This window comes from Podarcis tiliguerta, assembly GCF_965153285.1.
Source record: "Podarcis tiliguerta genome assembly, chromosome: 16".
Lineage (NCBI taxonomy): Eukaryota > Metazoa > Chordata > Lepidosauria > Squamata > Lacertidae > Podarcis > Podarcis tiliguerta.
The window spans coordinates 15,673,970-15,690,632 of NC_139549.1; the positions used below are offsets into that span (position 1 = coordinate 15,673,970).

A 16,663-nucleotide genomic window follows, 5' to 3' on the forward strand; every position below is an offset into this window, starting at 1 on the left:
TTGGCAGAATTCAAAGCAACAGTTCCTCAAGGAGAGCCGCTCAATCGACCTTCAAAACTAGTTTAAATTGCAACCTGCTTCACACTCTCTTCTTTCAAAAAATGCCCCATGTAATTCTTTTCTTCTCCCAGGTAACTGGAGTCCTTTCCTGAACAGCCAGCTGAAACGGGTGCTCCTTGGTTGGCAGAACCGCCATGGCACTGGGTGGTGGCAGGATGATGGGGCAAGAGGGGGAGGGACTATGCAGCCAAAACATGGACTCAGAAGCTGCCATCAATTGACTCAACAGGGGGCAAAGCAGCAGCGGCTGCAAGACTGCCCCTGCCCTGTCCCCAACTGGACCATCAAACCTTGTGCAGATTCTTCTCCCCTTTCACCCTTCTGCCTGCCTCACTCCTCCTCCTCCTCCCTCTCTCTCCTCCAACCCTCCATCAGAACGAAAGTGCGGTATTTCTCCAGAAAGACAATCAGACATAAAAATGAGTCAGCAGCTCCTCCTCTCCCCTGCCCCGCCAAGTCTCCCCTCTTCTCCCCGCCAGATCCCTCGTTGGTTAACACTCTGTTGTCTCCTTGTCTCCCCAACCCCGACCCCTCCCCCCAACCCCTGCGCTCACGACGGACAGGTGACCATCTCTGTGGATGGGATCCTCACCACCACCGGCTACACCCAGGAAGACTACACCATGCTGGGCTCGGACGACTTTTTCTACATTGGGGGGAGCCCCAATACGGCCGACCTGCCCGGGTCCCCCGTCAGCAACAATTTCATGGGATGTCTCAAGGATGTGAGTCGTGGGGTGGGGTTGGGACTGGTGGGTTGGGGTGGCTCAGGGTTGGAGGGTTAATCCCCATTGAGCGTATGTAGATTATGAGCCTCCTTGCTGGGAACTGACACAAGCTGCCTTTCCATCTTGGGGACCCTCAGAGAGGATGTGGTGGGGACCTTGGGAAGAGGGGGAAAGGATTGAAGGGCTCTGTGTGTCCCTTGGTCTCTTACACAGGTGCAAAGTTGATGGTGTAGAACAGAAGGGAGCCTTTGGCCCTTAAACATTGGTGGACTCCAGCTCCTAGCAGCGGCAGCAGCATCCCTGGCCATTGGCCACATGGCCAGGACAGATGGGAACTGGAATCCAACAGCACCAGGACGGCCCCTTTAGGTTTCCCACCGCTGGCCTATGGAACAGAGCATCTCCTGGGGCTGCAAATGAAATACTGTGCAGTCACATCTTACGCATATTTAACTTGGGTGATTTCAATCATCCTCAGTGTGTGTACTCAGGGCTTATTCACATTTACCTTTTGCCCCGCGCTTTCCAGGCACAGGTCCATACTTTGAAGCTCCGTGTCCAAGTGCTCCTTATTTAGCCTCAGAGCTTCCCCCACAAAACCTGCTCTTTAAAGCTGAAGCACAATAAACAGCCATTTGGGTTTTCCATGGATTCCCATTTGCTCTGATGCAATGGTAAAGAGCAGATTTGTGCAGGGAAAGCTCCAGAGGAATAATTTTAAAAAGGGCGCTCAAACATGGAGTGCAGACTTGTGTCTGGAAAGGTAAGTGTGGACCACCCCTCATATTCTCAGTGGAGAGGGTCTTCCTTCTCTTCAGAAACTGTGGGACTGCATTATGGCTTCACTCACTCCACAAGATGTCTCAAGGATGTGAATCCTCTCTCCCCACTTCTGTGTACACACCAACCCTGAGAGGTAGCTTAGGCTGAGAGGAAGAATCACCGGCCCAAGGTAAAACCCAGTGCTTTGTGTCTGCATGGGGACCTGAGCCCCGCTGGGTTTCCCCCAGCCTGACCCTGCACCAAGGGTCAAAGTGATCCTCTGATCAACCCTTCTGAGAGCAGGGGGAGGAAAACTACAGCCCTCTAGGTTGCCATCAGCTGTTCTTCATTGTTCTAAAGTATGTGTGACCATTCATTGTTAAATTCCCCATTGTTTAACATTAGGGTTAAAAAAATATATTCATGGTCAAATTTGAGGGGCACACAAAGAACCTTTGGCATTACGGAACCACAGGACTCCACAGGTCATGTCAAACAAATCCACAGGCAACATTCCCTGGTTGCTCCCCATCTTCCTTCCCTCCTCACCTCTCTCTCTCTGTCAAATCCCAAGATGGTGGAGAGCTGGCTCACGTCAAGGTGTGACGAAGCTCACCGTGTCCTGTTGACTCTGCCTGCTTCTCCGATCCCTTTGCAGGTTGTCTATAAGAACAATGACTTCAAGCTGGAACTGTCTCGCTTGGCCAAGGAAGGGGACCCCAAGATGAAGATCAATGGGGACCTGGTCTTCCGCTGCGAGAATGTGGCGGCCCTCGACCCGGTCACCTTTGAGTCCCCCGAGGCCTACATCTCACTGCCCAAGTGGAACACCAAGAAGACGGGCTCCATCTCCTTTGACTTCCGCACCACAGAGCCAAACGGGCTGCTGCTCTTCAGCCACGGCCGGCTGCAGCCGCCCAAGGAGGGCCGCTCCGAGCGCCTGCACAAGGCTGACTACTTTGCCATGGAGCTCCTCGACGGCTACCTCTACCTGCTGCTGGACATGGGCTCTGGGGGCATCAAGATGCGGGCCAGCAGCAAGAAGGTGAATGACGGCGAGTGGTGCCATGTGGACTTCCAGCGCGACGGGCGCAAGGGTGAGTGGGCTCTGTTGCCACCTCAGGTGCCGGGGACGTGCTGGTGCCTTATCTTGGTCCTGTTGAATTTGGAGCCGGGTGGGGTCATCAGAAGGGCCTGGCTGCCAGATGAGAGCAAGGGGGGGGGCATCTGATCCAACACCCTCTTCTCACACCAGCTGCCCAGGTGCTTCTGGGAAGCCCCCAAGGAGGACCTGAGAGCCATAGCGCCCCATTACTAGCAGTGGCTGGTCTACCAAGGCACCTTGCCGCCTCTGACCGCATAGGCTGCCTGTGACTCCTTGGCCACTGGGGTGTCACACAGCGGTGGGTGCTTGCCAGCAACAAACGCCCTTCTCTCACTGGCATATAAAGTGGGAGGGGAGTTATGCACAGGGTCAGAGAAAGCAGCATTCCCCAGAGGGTTGGGGGCAGCACTTCCCTTTGCTGCAGCACAGTGATTGTCAGGGATGCCTTCTTATTGCTGGGAACCTACAAGAAAGAGAATCTTGTAGGAAGAGAGACACCCCTTTTGGAATATCTGAAAAAAAATTAGATGAAATCGTGAGCAGGATTCCAAATATGAGCAGTGGTGGAAAATTGATAATATATGAAACGGAAGAATGTGTCTTAGGTGAAATGTTTATTAGAATGCAGTATGTAAATGGCATGGGATTAAGAACAGCAGAGAGGGAAAGATGGGAAGTCAAAGTTTAAAGAGAAATGTCTGACAAATTTGGAATCAAATATATATGTAGAGATTTAAAAATTTAATAAAAATTTGACAAAAAGGAAGAGAGAAGCCAGTGGGAAGCAAGGAAGGAAAAACTATGGGGGGCACTGGGAGAAAGTGGGGTGTGCTCCCTTCAACGAGAGAGGAGGGCCTAATGGATTTTGCAAGGGACTCCCCAAGCCTCCTCTCAAGGAAGAAGAGGGGTCTTGGGGCACTAAAGCCACCATGGGATGCTTCCTGCTGGTCCCTCTTATTTAGGCTGGATTTCTAATCCATTCCTTGATGCATTGGCGTGGTGGGGGGAGGTGTCGGTGGGCAGCAGGCAGGCTTGGTAGAGGTGCCCCAACCTGCTGCTTTTCATAGCATAATGAGAGGGCTGTCCCCATAGTTTTTCTGACTGGAGTAAACTGTTGGGCCATGCAGCCCCAGAGGAAGAGGGATGCCAGTGTCAGTTGGGGGGGCAGTCAGTGAGCCAGACTTTGTGGGGTGACCTCTCCTGCTTTCCCTCCTTGCAGGCTCCATCTCCGTGAACAGCCGCAGCACGCCCTTCCTGGCCAGCGGGGAGAGTGAGATCCTGGACCTGGACAGCGAGATGTACCTCGGGGGGCTTCCTGAGAACCGCCTGGACCTCATCCTGCCCCCTGAGGTGTGGACAGCCTTCTTGAACTATGGCTACGTGGGCTGTGTGAGGGACCTCTTCATTGACGGGAAGAGCCGTGATGTGCGGCGCTTGGCCGAGGTGCAGAGCGTAGCTGGCGTCTCCAGCTTCTGCTCCCGAGAGACCCTCAAGCAGTGCAGCAGCTCCCCATGCCGCAACGGAGGCCTGTGCCGGGAGGGCTGGAACCGCTTCATCTGCGACTGCGTGGGCACTGGCTACCTGGGCCGGCTGTGCGAGAGAGGTGAGGGGGCCCAGGGCCCAGAGGAGGCAGAAGGAGTGCCAGAACCAGCTGAGCTTCCTTTTGCTGAGCTTCAGCACGAGCCAAATCTTTGACCCTGTGCAAGAGGGGTGAAGGGAGGCCATGCTTGCCCAAAGTTGGCCAAAGCACCCAGAGGGCACCAGATGGGCAAAGCCTGGCCCAAGCAGTACCCGGAGCCTCTTTCAGACAACCCGTTCATTGAGCATTCATCCTGTTTGAAGAGAGGTTACATAATGTTGCCTGAAGTCATCCCCTGACATCCAGGTCATTACCTTACCACTTTTCATACTGCAACATTCCTCTTGGTTTTGTTGCCCGAGGGGTCTGCCCCCTCCACTTTCATGGTGCAACCTGAATTGGTCCATGTGCAAACCACTCATCAAACTGCAAAACTGGAAAGGTCTCTGAGTGGCTGGGGGGCTTGTAAAGAATTCTTAACCAGTGGGTTGTGTTGTTGTTGTTGTTGTTGTTGTTGTTGTTGTTGTTGTTGTTGTTATTTAATGCTGCCATTCTGAAACAAGCAGCATTCTTGATGCTTCACACTTGGCTCTTGCATGATATGAAAAGGGCACTTTCCTCCATATGTGCCAGAGAAATCGTGGTGCATCTTTTCAGGGGATGCTCCTTCTTGCCATCTGCCTTTTTAAAAGAACTACCCACATGAAAAACGACTGCTCTGCAGGGGGACCTGCGAGAAAATGTTGCATTGCAGAGGAGCGTGTGCCCCTCTTCAGGCTTCCAGCCAGCCAGCTATGCTCTCTTCCATAATATTCCAAACTGCCCCCCATGCCACCTTTGGTTTTCTAGGCTCCTGCCCCATGAATTGCAATTCAGCATGCTCTGCACACAGAGCATGCACTGTCCTCGCTGGGCTATTTTGAGGGCTCTGAATATTTCCTTCCCTCCCCAAAGATTTTATTTTCTTCTTCTTGGGGTTCCTCCAAGCCTGCTTCCCCTTGTGCAGCCCTTGCTTTGCAGGCAAAGAGCTCTTGGTTCAATCTCTGGCTGAATCTCCCATTGTGAAAGAATCAGGGGTGATCAGGTGACGGGAGTGGGCGGGCTCTTCAGCAGAGTCTCCTCCAGACCAGGCGGTAGCCCGGGTGGCACCTTCTATGGGCTACATAACCATCATCTCTGGCCATTGGCCGTGCTGGCTGCAGAGGCTGCTGGGAGTTGTAGTCTGAGAGTCTCTGGAGGACCCCATGTCAGCTCCCCCTGGAGTGGGTGAAGTAGACATGTAGCCTGGCCTGTTCCTAATCACTCTTCCCTTTCTTGGCTCCTCTGTTCCCTCCATTCTCTTTCTGCATCTCCCCTCCCCACCAACAGAGGCCACAGTGCTGAGCTATGACGGGAGCATGTACATGAAGATCATGCTGCCAACGGTCATGCACACCGAGGCTGAAGACGTCTCCCTCCGCTTCATGTCGCAGCGAGCCTACGGCTTCATGATGGCCACCACCTCCAAGGAGTCGGCCGACACTCTCCGCCTGGAGCTCGATGGGGGCCAGATGAAGCTCACAGTCAACCTAGGTAACCAGCTGGTCAGAACCCGGCAGGATCTGTTCCTCTCCATCTACCCAGAGAGCCCCTTGAGGCAGTGCTGGGGTGCAGGCAACACTTTAGAGGGTGGTCAGACGCATCAATGGCACTCTGGGGGGCGGGCAGGCTCCATTACACGTGTTTCCGCAGGGGGTCCTTCTCAGGGAGGAATCTTCGTGCAATTGAAATGCAAAATCCACATGGCTTTTGGGAACTCTCACATGGTGCTGGAGCAAAATGCGAAACTGTTTCATTTGGCTACCAATTTCTCATCGTTCATATGCCTTTCACACAGACAAAACGCACACCAGGGGTAGTCGGCTGAGCTACACCTGAGTAAATTTGTATAGTTATCCCTCTGTGGCGAAAGAGGGATTTCTCAAAAGCCTCCCTCTGACCAATCTGTGCTGGGCAGGCTAGCCTGGACTTCACCAACCAGGTGTCCTCTAGAAGTTCTGCTCTACGACTTCCATCAACCCCTGTCCTGCTGGCTGGGTCTCATGGGAGTTATAGTCTGAAACATCAGAGGGCAGAAAGTTGGGGAAGGCTGGGTTCCCATGGAGGTACTAGCAGAACCCGTCCCAAAGAGTGGCTTTGCCCATTCACCCAACCTCTTCCTGAGGATGAACGTGGCAGAGGGAGGTTGTGCTATACTTGATGGGGATGTCCACGATATCGTGGGTGATGCCTGTGAAAACAAGGCTGCCCATCATGGATTTTGTCTGGGCTGCACAGCAAAGATTATTTGGAAGGGTGTGTTTCAAGGCTGTCCAGCGTTTGATGGGCCTCATGGACTATAAAACTGTGCAGCTTTACTGAGGAGCAGCCATACCAACCCTGGTGGGCTTTACTTTCTTCACTGGGGCTACCTGCGTGCCTGTCTCCATAGGCATACAACTGCAGCTTTAAATGTAGAATTGGTAGCCAGAAATGAAATACAGTGGAACCTTGGTTGTCGAACTTAATCCGTTCCGGGAGTCCATTTGACTCCCAGAACCGTACAAAAACCAAGGTACAGTTTCCGATTGGCTGCAGCAGCTTCATGCAGTCAATCGGAAACTGCACCTTGGTTTTTGTACGGTTCTGGAAGCTGTGTCGGACGTTCGGCTTCGAAAAAAAGTTAGCAAACCAGAACACTTACCATATTTTTCTCTCTATAAGCCACACTTTTTCCCTCCAAAAAGTAAAGGGGAAATGTGTGTGCGTCTTACGGAGCGAATGCAGGCTGCGCAGCTATTCCAGAAGCCAGAACAGCAAGAGGGATTGCTGCTTTTGCTGTGCAGCGATATCCCTCTTGCTGTTCTGACTTCGCTTCGCTGGAGAGGCACTGCGCAGAGAGGAAGAGTTTTTTTTTTTTTTGTTCTCCTCTAAAACTAGGTGTGTCTTTATAGAGTGAAAAATGCGGTACTTCCGGGTTTGCGATGTTCGGGAGCCGATTTGTTCGGGAGCCAAGCCATTGGGCAACCAAGGTATCACTGTACATTAGCTCATCCTCACGGGCGCTCAGCTGCAGCGCTATCAAGTTCTGCATGCAGATTTCTCACACACAATTGTGTGGATTTTGCTTTCCAAAACACAGGGGTTTTTTCACCTGCAGCTTATTTCTCCACAGAGGGTGAGGCGAAGGTGGGGACATTACATGGAAGCCAGGCCTGGGGCTTTTTCTCTGTTTCTCCCCTTTTGTTGCTGGGTCTTTGGAAAGATGCCCCTTCCCAGCCTGGGGAGAAGAGGAAGATGGGCCCCCTCCTTTTCCCTGGAGCAGCCTTGGAGGACCAGAGATGGTGGTGAGGCTGGTCCTCTTTGTTAAAACCAGGACCTGCTTTCCCTGCCTGACTTAGCCAGCCATGGAGACTGAGAGGGGCAGGAGCTTTCCTCCCTCCCTCCTGCCTGCCCCACTTTGTCCTCTTCGGTGTCCAGGCGAGAAATGGGTTGAAGAAAGCCCCATTCATCTTTCTAAAGACCCAAGCACAGTGATTTTCTCCTCCCTGCCCACCTTGGTTTTCAACCCTTCATTGAGACATAAATGGCCAGCCCAGAGCAAACAGCCATGGTGACCAAAGGCCCCACAAATGGCCCCCTTCCCCTCCAACATGACCCTCTTCCCACTTTCCATGCGCGCCCCCAACCGCTTACCTGGTGCCCACTCCTCTCTGTTCCCTGGGCCTCCCTTCCCTTTATCCCTCCTCCTGCCTGGGGTGTGTGGGGGGGTTGCTTTTGTTCCATGAAATTTACCCACCGCCCATGAGAGGGGCTTTTGGTCCTGTGACTGTTTGCATCCACTGTTCTGTTGCGGTTGACGACGCACGCCAAGCCCAGCTGTGCAGCCTGTGGGAATGGGGATTCCCCACCCACATGCCCCCCCCCCAGGAGGAGAGCCCGCCTCCCCCCACTGGCAGACACGCCCTGAAGTCTGCAGAGGACTCAGGAGCACAAGGGTGACCCTCGGCCCCAGCCAAAAGGACGCTCCCCCTCACAGGGCTCCCCCACCTACCTCTCCCTGAGGCACTAAACCATGAAGGGTGCTCCGGCGATTCTTGGGGAGGAGGGCAGTGCTGCTAGCCCCGCCCTCAGCACTGAGAGCGGGGCAGCGCCTGCGCCACGACCCTGCTGTCCAGGAATTGCCAGGCACATCCTTCCCCCAGTCAGAACGACTGTGGGACCTGCTCTTCCTGTTTCTGGAGGTCCCGAGATGGTCTGTCTCGGAGAGGAGCTGGCTATGGTGCCGGGGGCAAGACCTGTCTGGGTGTCGTTGTGCTGGGAAGTACCTTTGGGGAGAGGAGAGAGGAGGAGGGCCGCTGTGGGGTCAGCCCTTCCCCTCCCTTTCAGTCAACAGCTTCAGGCTTGAGAGGAAGGAAGGGCTGCCCCACTTCCTACTGCACAGCTGGTCTTCACAAGGTAGCCACTTGCCAGCACTGAGGAGGAATCCCAAAGGGCAAGCAGGGGAGGCTGGGAAGGAGCCCTATGGACAGGACGGGCAACTGAGAAGCAAAAAATGGAAGCACAAGGGTCTACGCACAAACCAGCCCTTTCCCCTTTCTGAGCGCCGTGGGTAGCAAAAGGCACTGAGGGCAGTGTGGGTGGGGGCCAGGACGCCAGCTGCATGCTGGGGAGGTTGTTTGTTAATGTCTGTTGGTGGGGAAGCCCCAGGACCAGGCCTATGGATAAAGGTCCACAATTCAGTGAATGTCATCAGTCCCAGGCCACAAATAGTGGGCGGTGATATTCAGCTCAGTTCTGTTCAGCTTAGTTACGTTCATTGCTCTGAGTAAAACCACCTTGAATACCACCTTGTGTCCAGAAACTCAGAGATAACCCCCGTCTCCTCTTGCTCACAATTGTCTGATACAGACAATACAGTCCCAGGGGGCCAAACGGCCCTGTGATGTGGATCCTGGCCTCCTTTTCATAGCAGCTTCAGGTTGCTGATGTGGTTTCAGTCAGACAAATCTGGCTGCTAGTGCCATTGCCCCATTCCTCCCCACTAAGATGTACCGTATTTTTCGCCCTATAGGACGCACTTTTTCCCCTCCAAAAATGAAGGGGAAATCTGGGTGCGTCCTATGGGGCGAATGCAGGCTTCGCGGACCTCTCCGCAAACAGCAGGAGCGCTCCCGCTGCTTGCGGAGAGGTACCTGCATGCTGAAGCCTGCGCGCGCTGAGCTCAGCGCGTCCAGGCTTCGCGGACCTCTCCGCCAGCAGCGGGAGCGCTCCCGCTGCTGGCGGAGAGGTGCCTGCATGCTGAAGCCTGCGCGTGCTGAGCTCAGCGCGTCCAGGCTTCGCGGACCTCTCCGCCAGCAGCGGGAGCGCTCCCGCTGCTGGCGGAGAGGTGCCTGCATGCTGAAGCCTGCGCGCGCTGAGCTCAGCGCGTCCAGGCTTCGCGGACCTCTCCGCTAGCAGCGGGAGCCAGCACTGGGCTCCCACGGCTTGCAGAGAGCTGCCTGTTTGGGGGCTGGGGTCGGGGGAAGCTCGGGCTTCCCCAACCCCGCGCCTGGGGGGGAAATATTTTTTTTCCTTTATTTCCCCCCCAAAAAACTAGGTGCGCCTTATGGGACGGTGCGTCCTATAGGGCGAAAAATACGGTATATAATATATACCCGAGAAGTCTGTGGTTCATTAGCTATGATGATGATGATTGATTATTGATCAAATTTATATACCACTCATCAAGAGCCCACAGGGTGGCTTACCCAAAAAAGTGAAATACGTAATTTTTTATTTAGTTAGTTCAGTCTTCCTCAACCTCGGCCCTCCAGATGTTTTTGGCCTACAACTCCCATGATCCTTAGCTAGCAGGGCCAGTGGTCAGGGATGATGGGAATTGTAGTCTCAAAACATCTGGAGGGCGGAGGTTGAGGAAGCCTGAGTTAGTTCATAAAATTTATATACCACTTGAGTGTAGAAAAAACACACGTTTCCTGCACTGCAGGGATTGGACTTGTTGACCTTTTGGGTCCCTTCCAACTCTACAATTCTAGGGTTCAGTTTCAGGTTTTATTTTTTAACCAAAATAATTATATCTCATTATACAGGCGACTTAAAAAAACAAAACAAACACCCATTAGATCCTGTTTCTACATGGAAGTTAGCAGTGGTCCCTGACTGAAGACAGCAGCATCTTAAAAATAAATGAAAATAGATAAATAAAAGGGATTGTTCACAGATCTCCTGGATCCCATATTGTTTGGTTCTAAGATTTTAAACAAGATTTTTTTAAAACCCTAAAGTGGTTCTAATACAAGGCAGTCTTCTGCCTTGAGAAATGAAGCAAATGTTGCAAAGACGGGTTGGGTGGCCATCAGACCAAGCGGCAGGCAGGCTCTGTGGTTTGAAGCCCAAATGTGACTCAGTAGCAGACCTGGGGGTGGGGTGCAGACCACAGAATGAAAGAGGAGGGGCCAGACTCGTATTTAACATGCGCACACCAGCCAGGTGCAGGAGAACTGCAGATAATAAAAACTTAAAAGAGGCTCAGGTGATTTGTAGATCACCCTCACCTGAGCTACAGAACTGTCAACTGAAAAAGGGGGGGGGGGAGACCTCCCAGATCACAGGTAGAGAACTTATCTAGCCCGAGGGCCACATTCCCTTGTGCTTGACATCCCGGGGGCCGCATCCCAGTGGGGGGCCAGAGGCAAAAAAAGTGGGCAGGGCCACAGATGTGACTCTTACCTTGGTGGAGTAGGTTATATTTCAGCTGTGCAAACAGGGGAGGGTTCTCCCTCTTTGCAAGCAGGAGGCAGGATCACAGCCACGCAAAAGCACTTTGAAGCAGGCAGTGGCCTGGAGGAGCCCAGAGGGCTGAGGAGAAAGGCCTGGAGGACCAGCTCTGAGGTTCCCCTCCTCTCCTGTGGATCAAGGCATTGTAGGGAGTGGGAGCCAGGGCCACCAACCCAGGCCTCCCACTCAGAAAAGCCACCCCCAGGAGAACGACCAGCGGCTGGTTTGTGCATAGACAGAAAGACCCAGGCATATTTGCAACTGCATCCTGTTGGTGCAGGTGGAGGAGATTGTGGTGGGGTGTGTGAAATAGGGAGGCAGCATTGGGCCGGATCAGGAGGACAGGCAGACCCACCCAGACCCCTCCCCAGTGCAGAGGCAAGTGTCCTCCTTGTCGTGCGTTTGTCCCCAGATGGTGGGCTGAATTGGTTTTCTTTTTTGGGTGTTTGGTTGCAGACGTTACCTTGAAGGATATAAAACTGTCTCGTTCTCTTCTCTCTCCCCACCCCCACCCCGGCCCCCCGTCTCAGACTGTGTCAGGATAGGCTGTAACCCCAGTAAGTTGCCATATATATATATATTTCTTTTTTCCCTTTTTTTCTTCTTCGACTCATTCTTTTTAATCCTGCAGTTTCTGTTTTATTTTGCTTTTCTAAAGGAAAAAGGTGGTCGTGGTGGTAGGCGCTGTGTGTGTCTGTGTGTGTGTGTGTGTGTGTGTGTGTGTTAGTGAACAGGACACAGGGGTGCTCCAAAGGGTTCTCTCCTCAGTCCCCAGGACAGAACAAGCCCATGAAACGTCTTCCTTCTTGTAGACGCTCAGGATGAGCATCTGCTAAAGCCTGTAGGAGTTGGTCAGTAGCAGAAGCCAAATGGGCTCATGTTCCTCTTCCTCCACGGTTGCTTCACATAGAGATGAGCCCACCTACCCCAATACCTTCTCCCCTCTCTAACATGCAACAGTAGCCCCTTTCTCCCCTCTGATGCGGGTGGCGCTGTGGTCTAAACCACAGAGCCTAGGTCTTGCCGATCAGAACGTCAGCAGTTCGAATCCTTGCGACGGAGTGAGCTCCCGTTGCTCGGTCCCTGCTCCTGGCAACCTAGCAGTTCAAAAGCACGTCAAGTGCAAGTAGATAAATAGGTACCACTCCGGCGGGAAGGTAAACGGCATTTCTGTGTGCTGCTCTGGTTCTCCAGAAGTGGCTTGGTCATGCTGGCCACATGACCCAGAAGCTGTCTGCGGACAAACGCCGGCTCCCTCAGTCTATAGAGTGAGATGAGCACGCAACCCCAGAGTCATCCGCGACTGGACCTAATGGTCAGGGGTACCTTTACCTTTTACCCCTCTGATGAGTATCAGAGGATCTGCTGACAGCCAGGATGCCTGGGTTCTCTTAACCACACCTTTTGAGGTGAGTGGCACTGAGTTTTTGTGGAAGGGTGAGTTTTTCCCCTAATGCCATTCCTGGAACTTTTGAGAGAATTTCCTATGGAAGAAATGTACCTGGGATTTTGGGCAGTACTCATATTACATGGAGGAGGGGGGAGGGGGCGTTCCATTTTTTGATGTCTCTGCTTACCTACAGGGTTGTGTGATTTTCCTAAAACCGAAGGCAATCATCAAATGGTGGGAACTTGTGGATTTCATTAATTCTCCCCTCTTTCTCCCGTAATTTGAGGACTTGTTTAAAAGAGAGGAGAAAGAGTTCAGCATGGCTGAGGGGGAGGCGGGGACTTTGCAGAGCAGTGAAAATTTACAGAAACAAAAGCGGAGTCGATAAGTTGCTGCTGGAAAAGGAGGCATGCAGGGACCCCCAGAGTAATATCTCCTGCACACTTCAGGTAATGGGAAGAAGCCCCCAGGCACTCCCAGTTTAGCAAACCAGCTTTTTCTAGCCTGGTTCATGACAGCGATGTGGTGGTGCTAAAGGGGTGTGTCTCAATCTGACCAGCGATCAGGTCTGGGGAAGGGGTCAGGCCGGGGGGGGGGATTCCCTTTGCACCCCCAGCGCTCCACACAGGCAGCTGAGGAAAGACAGGCATGGGCACTCACCTGCTGTTTGTGCAACTCTTGTTTCCAAACACTTTAACTGCTCACGGTGCAGAACGATGATTTTACAACTTGGAAATCTCCCTCCATTCTACATTTTGTGCAGCATTGGAGGAGGGGAGATGGGTCATTGGGGCAAAAGGGTGTCACAAATCAGCAGCCCCCTGGAACTGGGCAAGAGGCTCTAGTGGGCATCCAAATGAAAGGGGCAAAATCAGTTCCTCCATATCTGCTCTGTGTCACTTGTCATCTTGTTCAGTCTAATCATAATCTTCACGAAGCACACACATTTAAATGCACTTTGATAGTCAAGAGCTGTGCTGGGACAACTGGGGGATGCCAAAGTCGGTGCAGGCCTTAATGCAGGAGGTCCTGGGATTCACAACAACCAAATTCCAAGCTCTGGGACTTGTGAGGGGCTGGATGTTGCAGGGCAGTGGAAATTTGCAGAATATTTTTTTCCCGCTCACAACAACCAGTGTGTTTCATAGCTGAGTGGGGATTTGAACTCTGTTCTTCCAGGCCCAAGCCCAATGCTCTACCCGCTATGGCACACTGGCTCTCATACCACACTGGCTCCTTCTCTTGCTTCCTCTGACAACTTCCAGGATCGTGACTCAGAGGCAGGCAAGTTTCTGGCCCTGCAGATTCTCAGGGCTACCACGTAAATCAACCCAGGCTTCCAGTTTGCAAAGGAGGGCTGGAAATGAGAGAGGGAAAGGAAACTGAGGCATACGGAAGTGGGGAGAAGGGTTCAGTAAGAGGGCAGATGATCCTCATGTTTATTTTTTTGAAATGGGTCCATCTGCAGGTGCCAACAGCAATGCATCTACATTTGTGTTGTCTACATAAGCAGAATCAAAATGCTTTTTTAAAAAGTGTTTTTTTAAAAAAAAAAAGCTGGGGAGAGAACCCAGGCATCCTGAACCTCTGCTTCTGCCCTCTCCATTTGGAGACGAGGCTTTCATCTTTGTGCCCAGAACAAACACACTGGAACTATGGATGAGCCAGAATTGGGGGAGGGGGCTGATGGTGGTAAAAACCACTGCTCATGTCCAGAGGGGTTCTCATTAATTGCTCCTTCACACAGCCTCAAGCTCTGGCATGGGAACAGACCACAGGCCTAAGCTCCTTGATTCCTCGCTGGAGTCAAGCACCACAGAACCACACACACACACCCCCTTCGGTCCAGAAGGTTCTGGTTCCTTCTGAGAGCTGAGGAGAGAAGTCGAGGATCCTGGCTGCCTGCAGCATTCACAAGGGCTGGTCTATCTAGTGGCCTGAGGGGCAGGAAAATGTTGTATTGCCTTGGGGTTTATGGCTTGGAGAAGAAGAGGTGCGAGTACACTCTGTGCAGCGGGGAGGAAAGGGTTAATTAACTGCACCCAGAAAAGACTTCAATCCTGGGGGTTGGGAGAGGGTCTCCTTAGCAGGAGAGCTCCCAGGAACTGGTATATTTGGGGTCAGGAGAGCTAAGATGACCCCCGTTTCATAGCCAGCACGGAATTGTCTTGGAGCAGGTGGGGTTGGGGGGGGGGTCCGCTTGGCCCACTGCTCCGTGCCTTAAAGGTTCGGAGCCTGGAATGTTATTTGCATGTATTAACATAACATGCTGCAAAAGTATCCGCATGTATAAACATATGCAGAATAAAAACGCCAGAGTCAACTGCAGTCTGGAGGGGAAGAAGCAGTTGGGGTGGGTTGGAGGTGTTGTTCCTGAATCCCTCCAAGAGGTGGCAGCACCCAAGAAGGGTCTGGTTTCCTTTCAGTACCTGAGAGCTTCACAGGCCTTCCCTGGTCGCTGCAGTGCTCATCTTCTTCCACTTGATGGCAGCATGAGCTTTTAGAAGCTGCTGCTGCTGCTGCTGTAGCTGGATTAGCCACCAGGTGGCAGCACCCGCTAGCAGTGCTCACTTTGGCCAACAGGTGGTGTTCATGCCCAGGTAAAACAGAGAGAAGCAGTGGAAAGAGGCAGCCCCTGGGGGTCTTGCAAGACTCCACTGTTTGTGTTTGTTCTTAAGCTTTTGGGTGGAGGGAGTTTGCTTCTGCCTCTCTGCAATTAATAATGGCTCGCAGAGCAGCATTTATCAATGTTATCGTAAAGGGCAGCCTTCTCAGTTTGAGGAGGAACAATGCAGGCTGGGACAACCATGAAAGGTGCACAGCTACTGTTTGCCAGGGCGGCATGCTTGCCTTAGAGGGTGGACGTTGTGCCCCTGAATGAGTTCCTGTAGCCTAAGCTTGGCGGTCAGGAGGTCCTGGGATTCAGCCCTCTCTCCTTGTCCCAGAATCACTCCTTTGGCCTTCTCATGGCAGGAAGTGGCCTTCTGCTGTTGGTCAACATGCCAACGCAGCTGGGATGGGCAGAAGGCAGAACAGGATCTTCTGGCAGACTTCTGGATGATTTACAACAGGTCACCAAGGGCTTCTGACTCCAAAATATTTTACAACAGCAGGACCAACAAAAAAAACCTCACACTCCACCGATTCAGTTCTGGTTTGGAAAACGAATCTCCCGGATCAGAGAAGCCCCTGGCTTCTGACTGTTTCCTGTGTGTGCCTTGGCCTGGTTGGAAGGACTTGGGGTTCAAGTGAAAAACAAGGTAGATCCAGCAAGCCTGACATCTCCTCCCTGTTTTGCAAGCTGGCAGCAGCCGTCCAGGTTTCAGACTGTGGTCTTCCCTAGCTGCATCTAGAGGTGCCAGTTATTGAACCCCAGATCCTTTGTGTGCAGAGCAGGTAATCTACTGTGGAGCTGTGTCACCTCCGCTTAAAATAAAGATTCCGGTCCTCATCGTTCAGAATAAAGGGATGGAGGAAACTGCCTTAAAAGTGAGCAGGTCCATCTTGCTCAGCATTGTGTGCACTCACAGCAGCAGTGGCTCTCCAGAGTTTCGCATTCAGGGCTCTTTCCCTGCTCTACCTGGTGATGCCAGCAGGGTTGAACTTTAGGATTGAGCCATGGTCCTTTGCTCAGGCTCTCATGCCAAAAGACACCTGGGTGTGATTATTCCCCTCCTACACACCTGGAGCTCACATAGTGCCCATGGATTCCAAGAAGGGCACCCAAGACAGTGAAGATGGGCCCTGTTCTATGGGTCCGGCTGCCTTCTGACCCTCTCTTCTTCCCTCTACCTGGGATAGGATGGAGGCCCTGTGGGGTGTACGTTTCAGGAGTGGCGACCGAGTGTGTGAGACAGGAAAGTGGCAGCCACGCAGATGGCTGGGCTTGTGTGCTGGGAGCGTGCATGTGCCTGCAAGGGTGAAAAGATACGGTGAACTGGCGGGGGGGGTCTTTAATTCTTGGGCTGGGTCCCTGTGCGAGGCTTTGAGGGGTTCACCTCTGCAGGGGTGGGGCTGTTACTCACGCAGCGGACCTGCCCTGACTCTGCCACCCTGCCTGCCCCATTGCAGGTAAAGGCCCCGAGACCCTTTTTGCCGGTCACAAACTCAACGACAATGAGTGGCACACGGTCCGCGTAGTCCGGCGCGGAAAGAACCTGCAGCTCTCTGTGGACAACGTCACTGTGGAAGGTAAGCCGAGGAAGGCCGCCGGCCCGAGCTAAGGGGCTTCAGCACTCGGG

The 16,663-nt window shown here is 52.9% G+C and overlaps 1 protein-coding gene across 1 annotated transcript in view; it reads left to right on the forward strand.

Annotated features, from left to right (window-relative positions):
- The window catches only part of NRXN2 (neurexin 2), a 345,397-nt gene that overhangs the window by 170,429 nt on the left and 158,305 nt on the right, over nucleotides 1-16,663 (forward strand). The window contains exons 8-13 of the mRNA XM_083417037.1: nucleotides 624-785; nucleotides 2,209-2,647; nucleotides 3,875-4,258; nucleotides 5,603-5,806; nucleotides 11,563-11,589; nucleotides 16,494-16,613. Coding sequence (XP_083273163.1) covers nucleotides 624-785; nucleotides 2,209-2,647; nucleotides 3,875-4,258; nucleotides 5,603-5,806; nucleotides 11,563-11,589; nucleotides 16,494-16,613 — 1,336 coding nt within the window. The remainder of the gene's footprint in view (nucleotides 1-623; nucleotides 786-2,208; nucleotides 2,648-3,874; nucleotides 4,259-5,602; nucleotides 5,807-11,562; nucleotides 11,590-16,493; nucleotides 16,614-16,663) is intronic.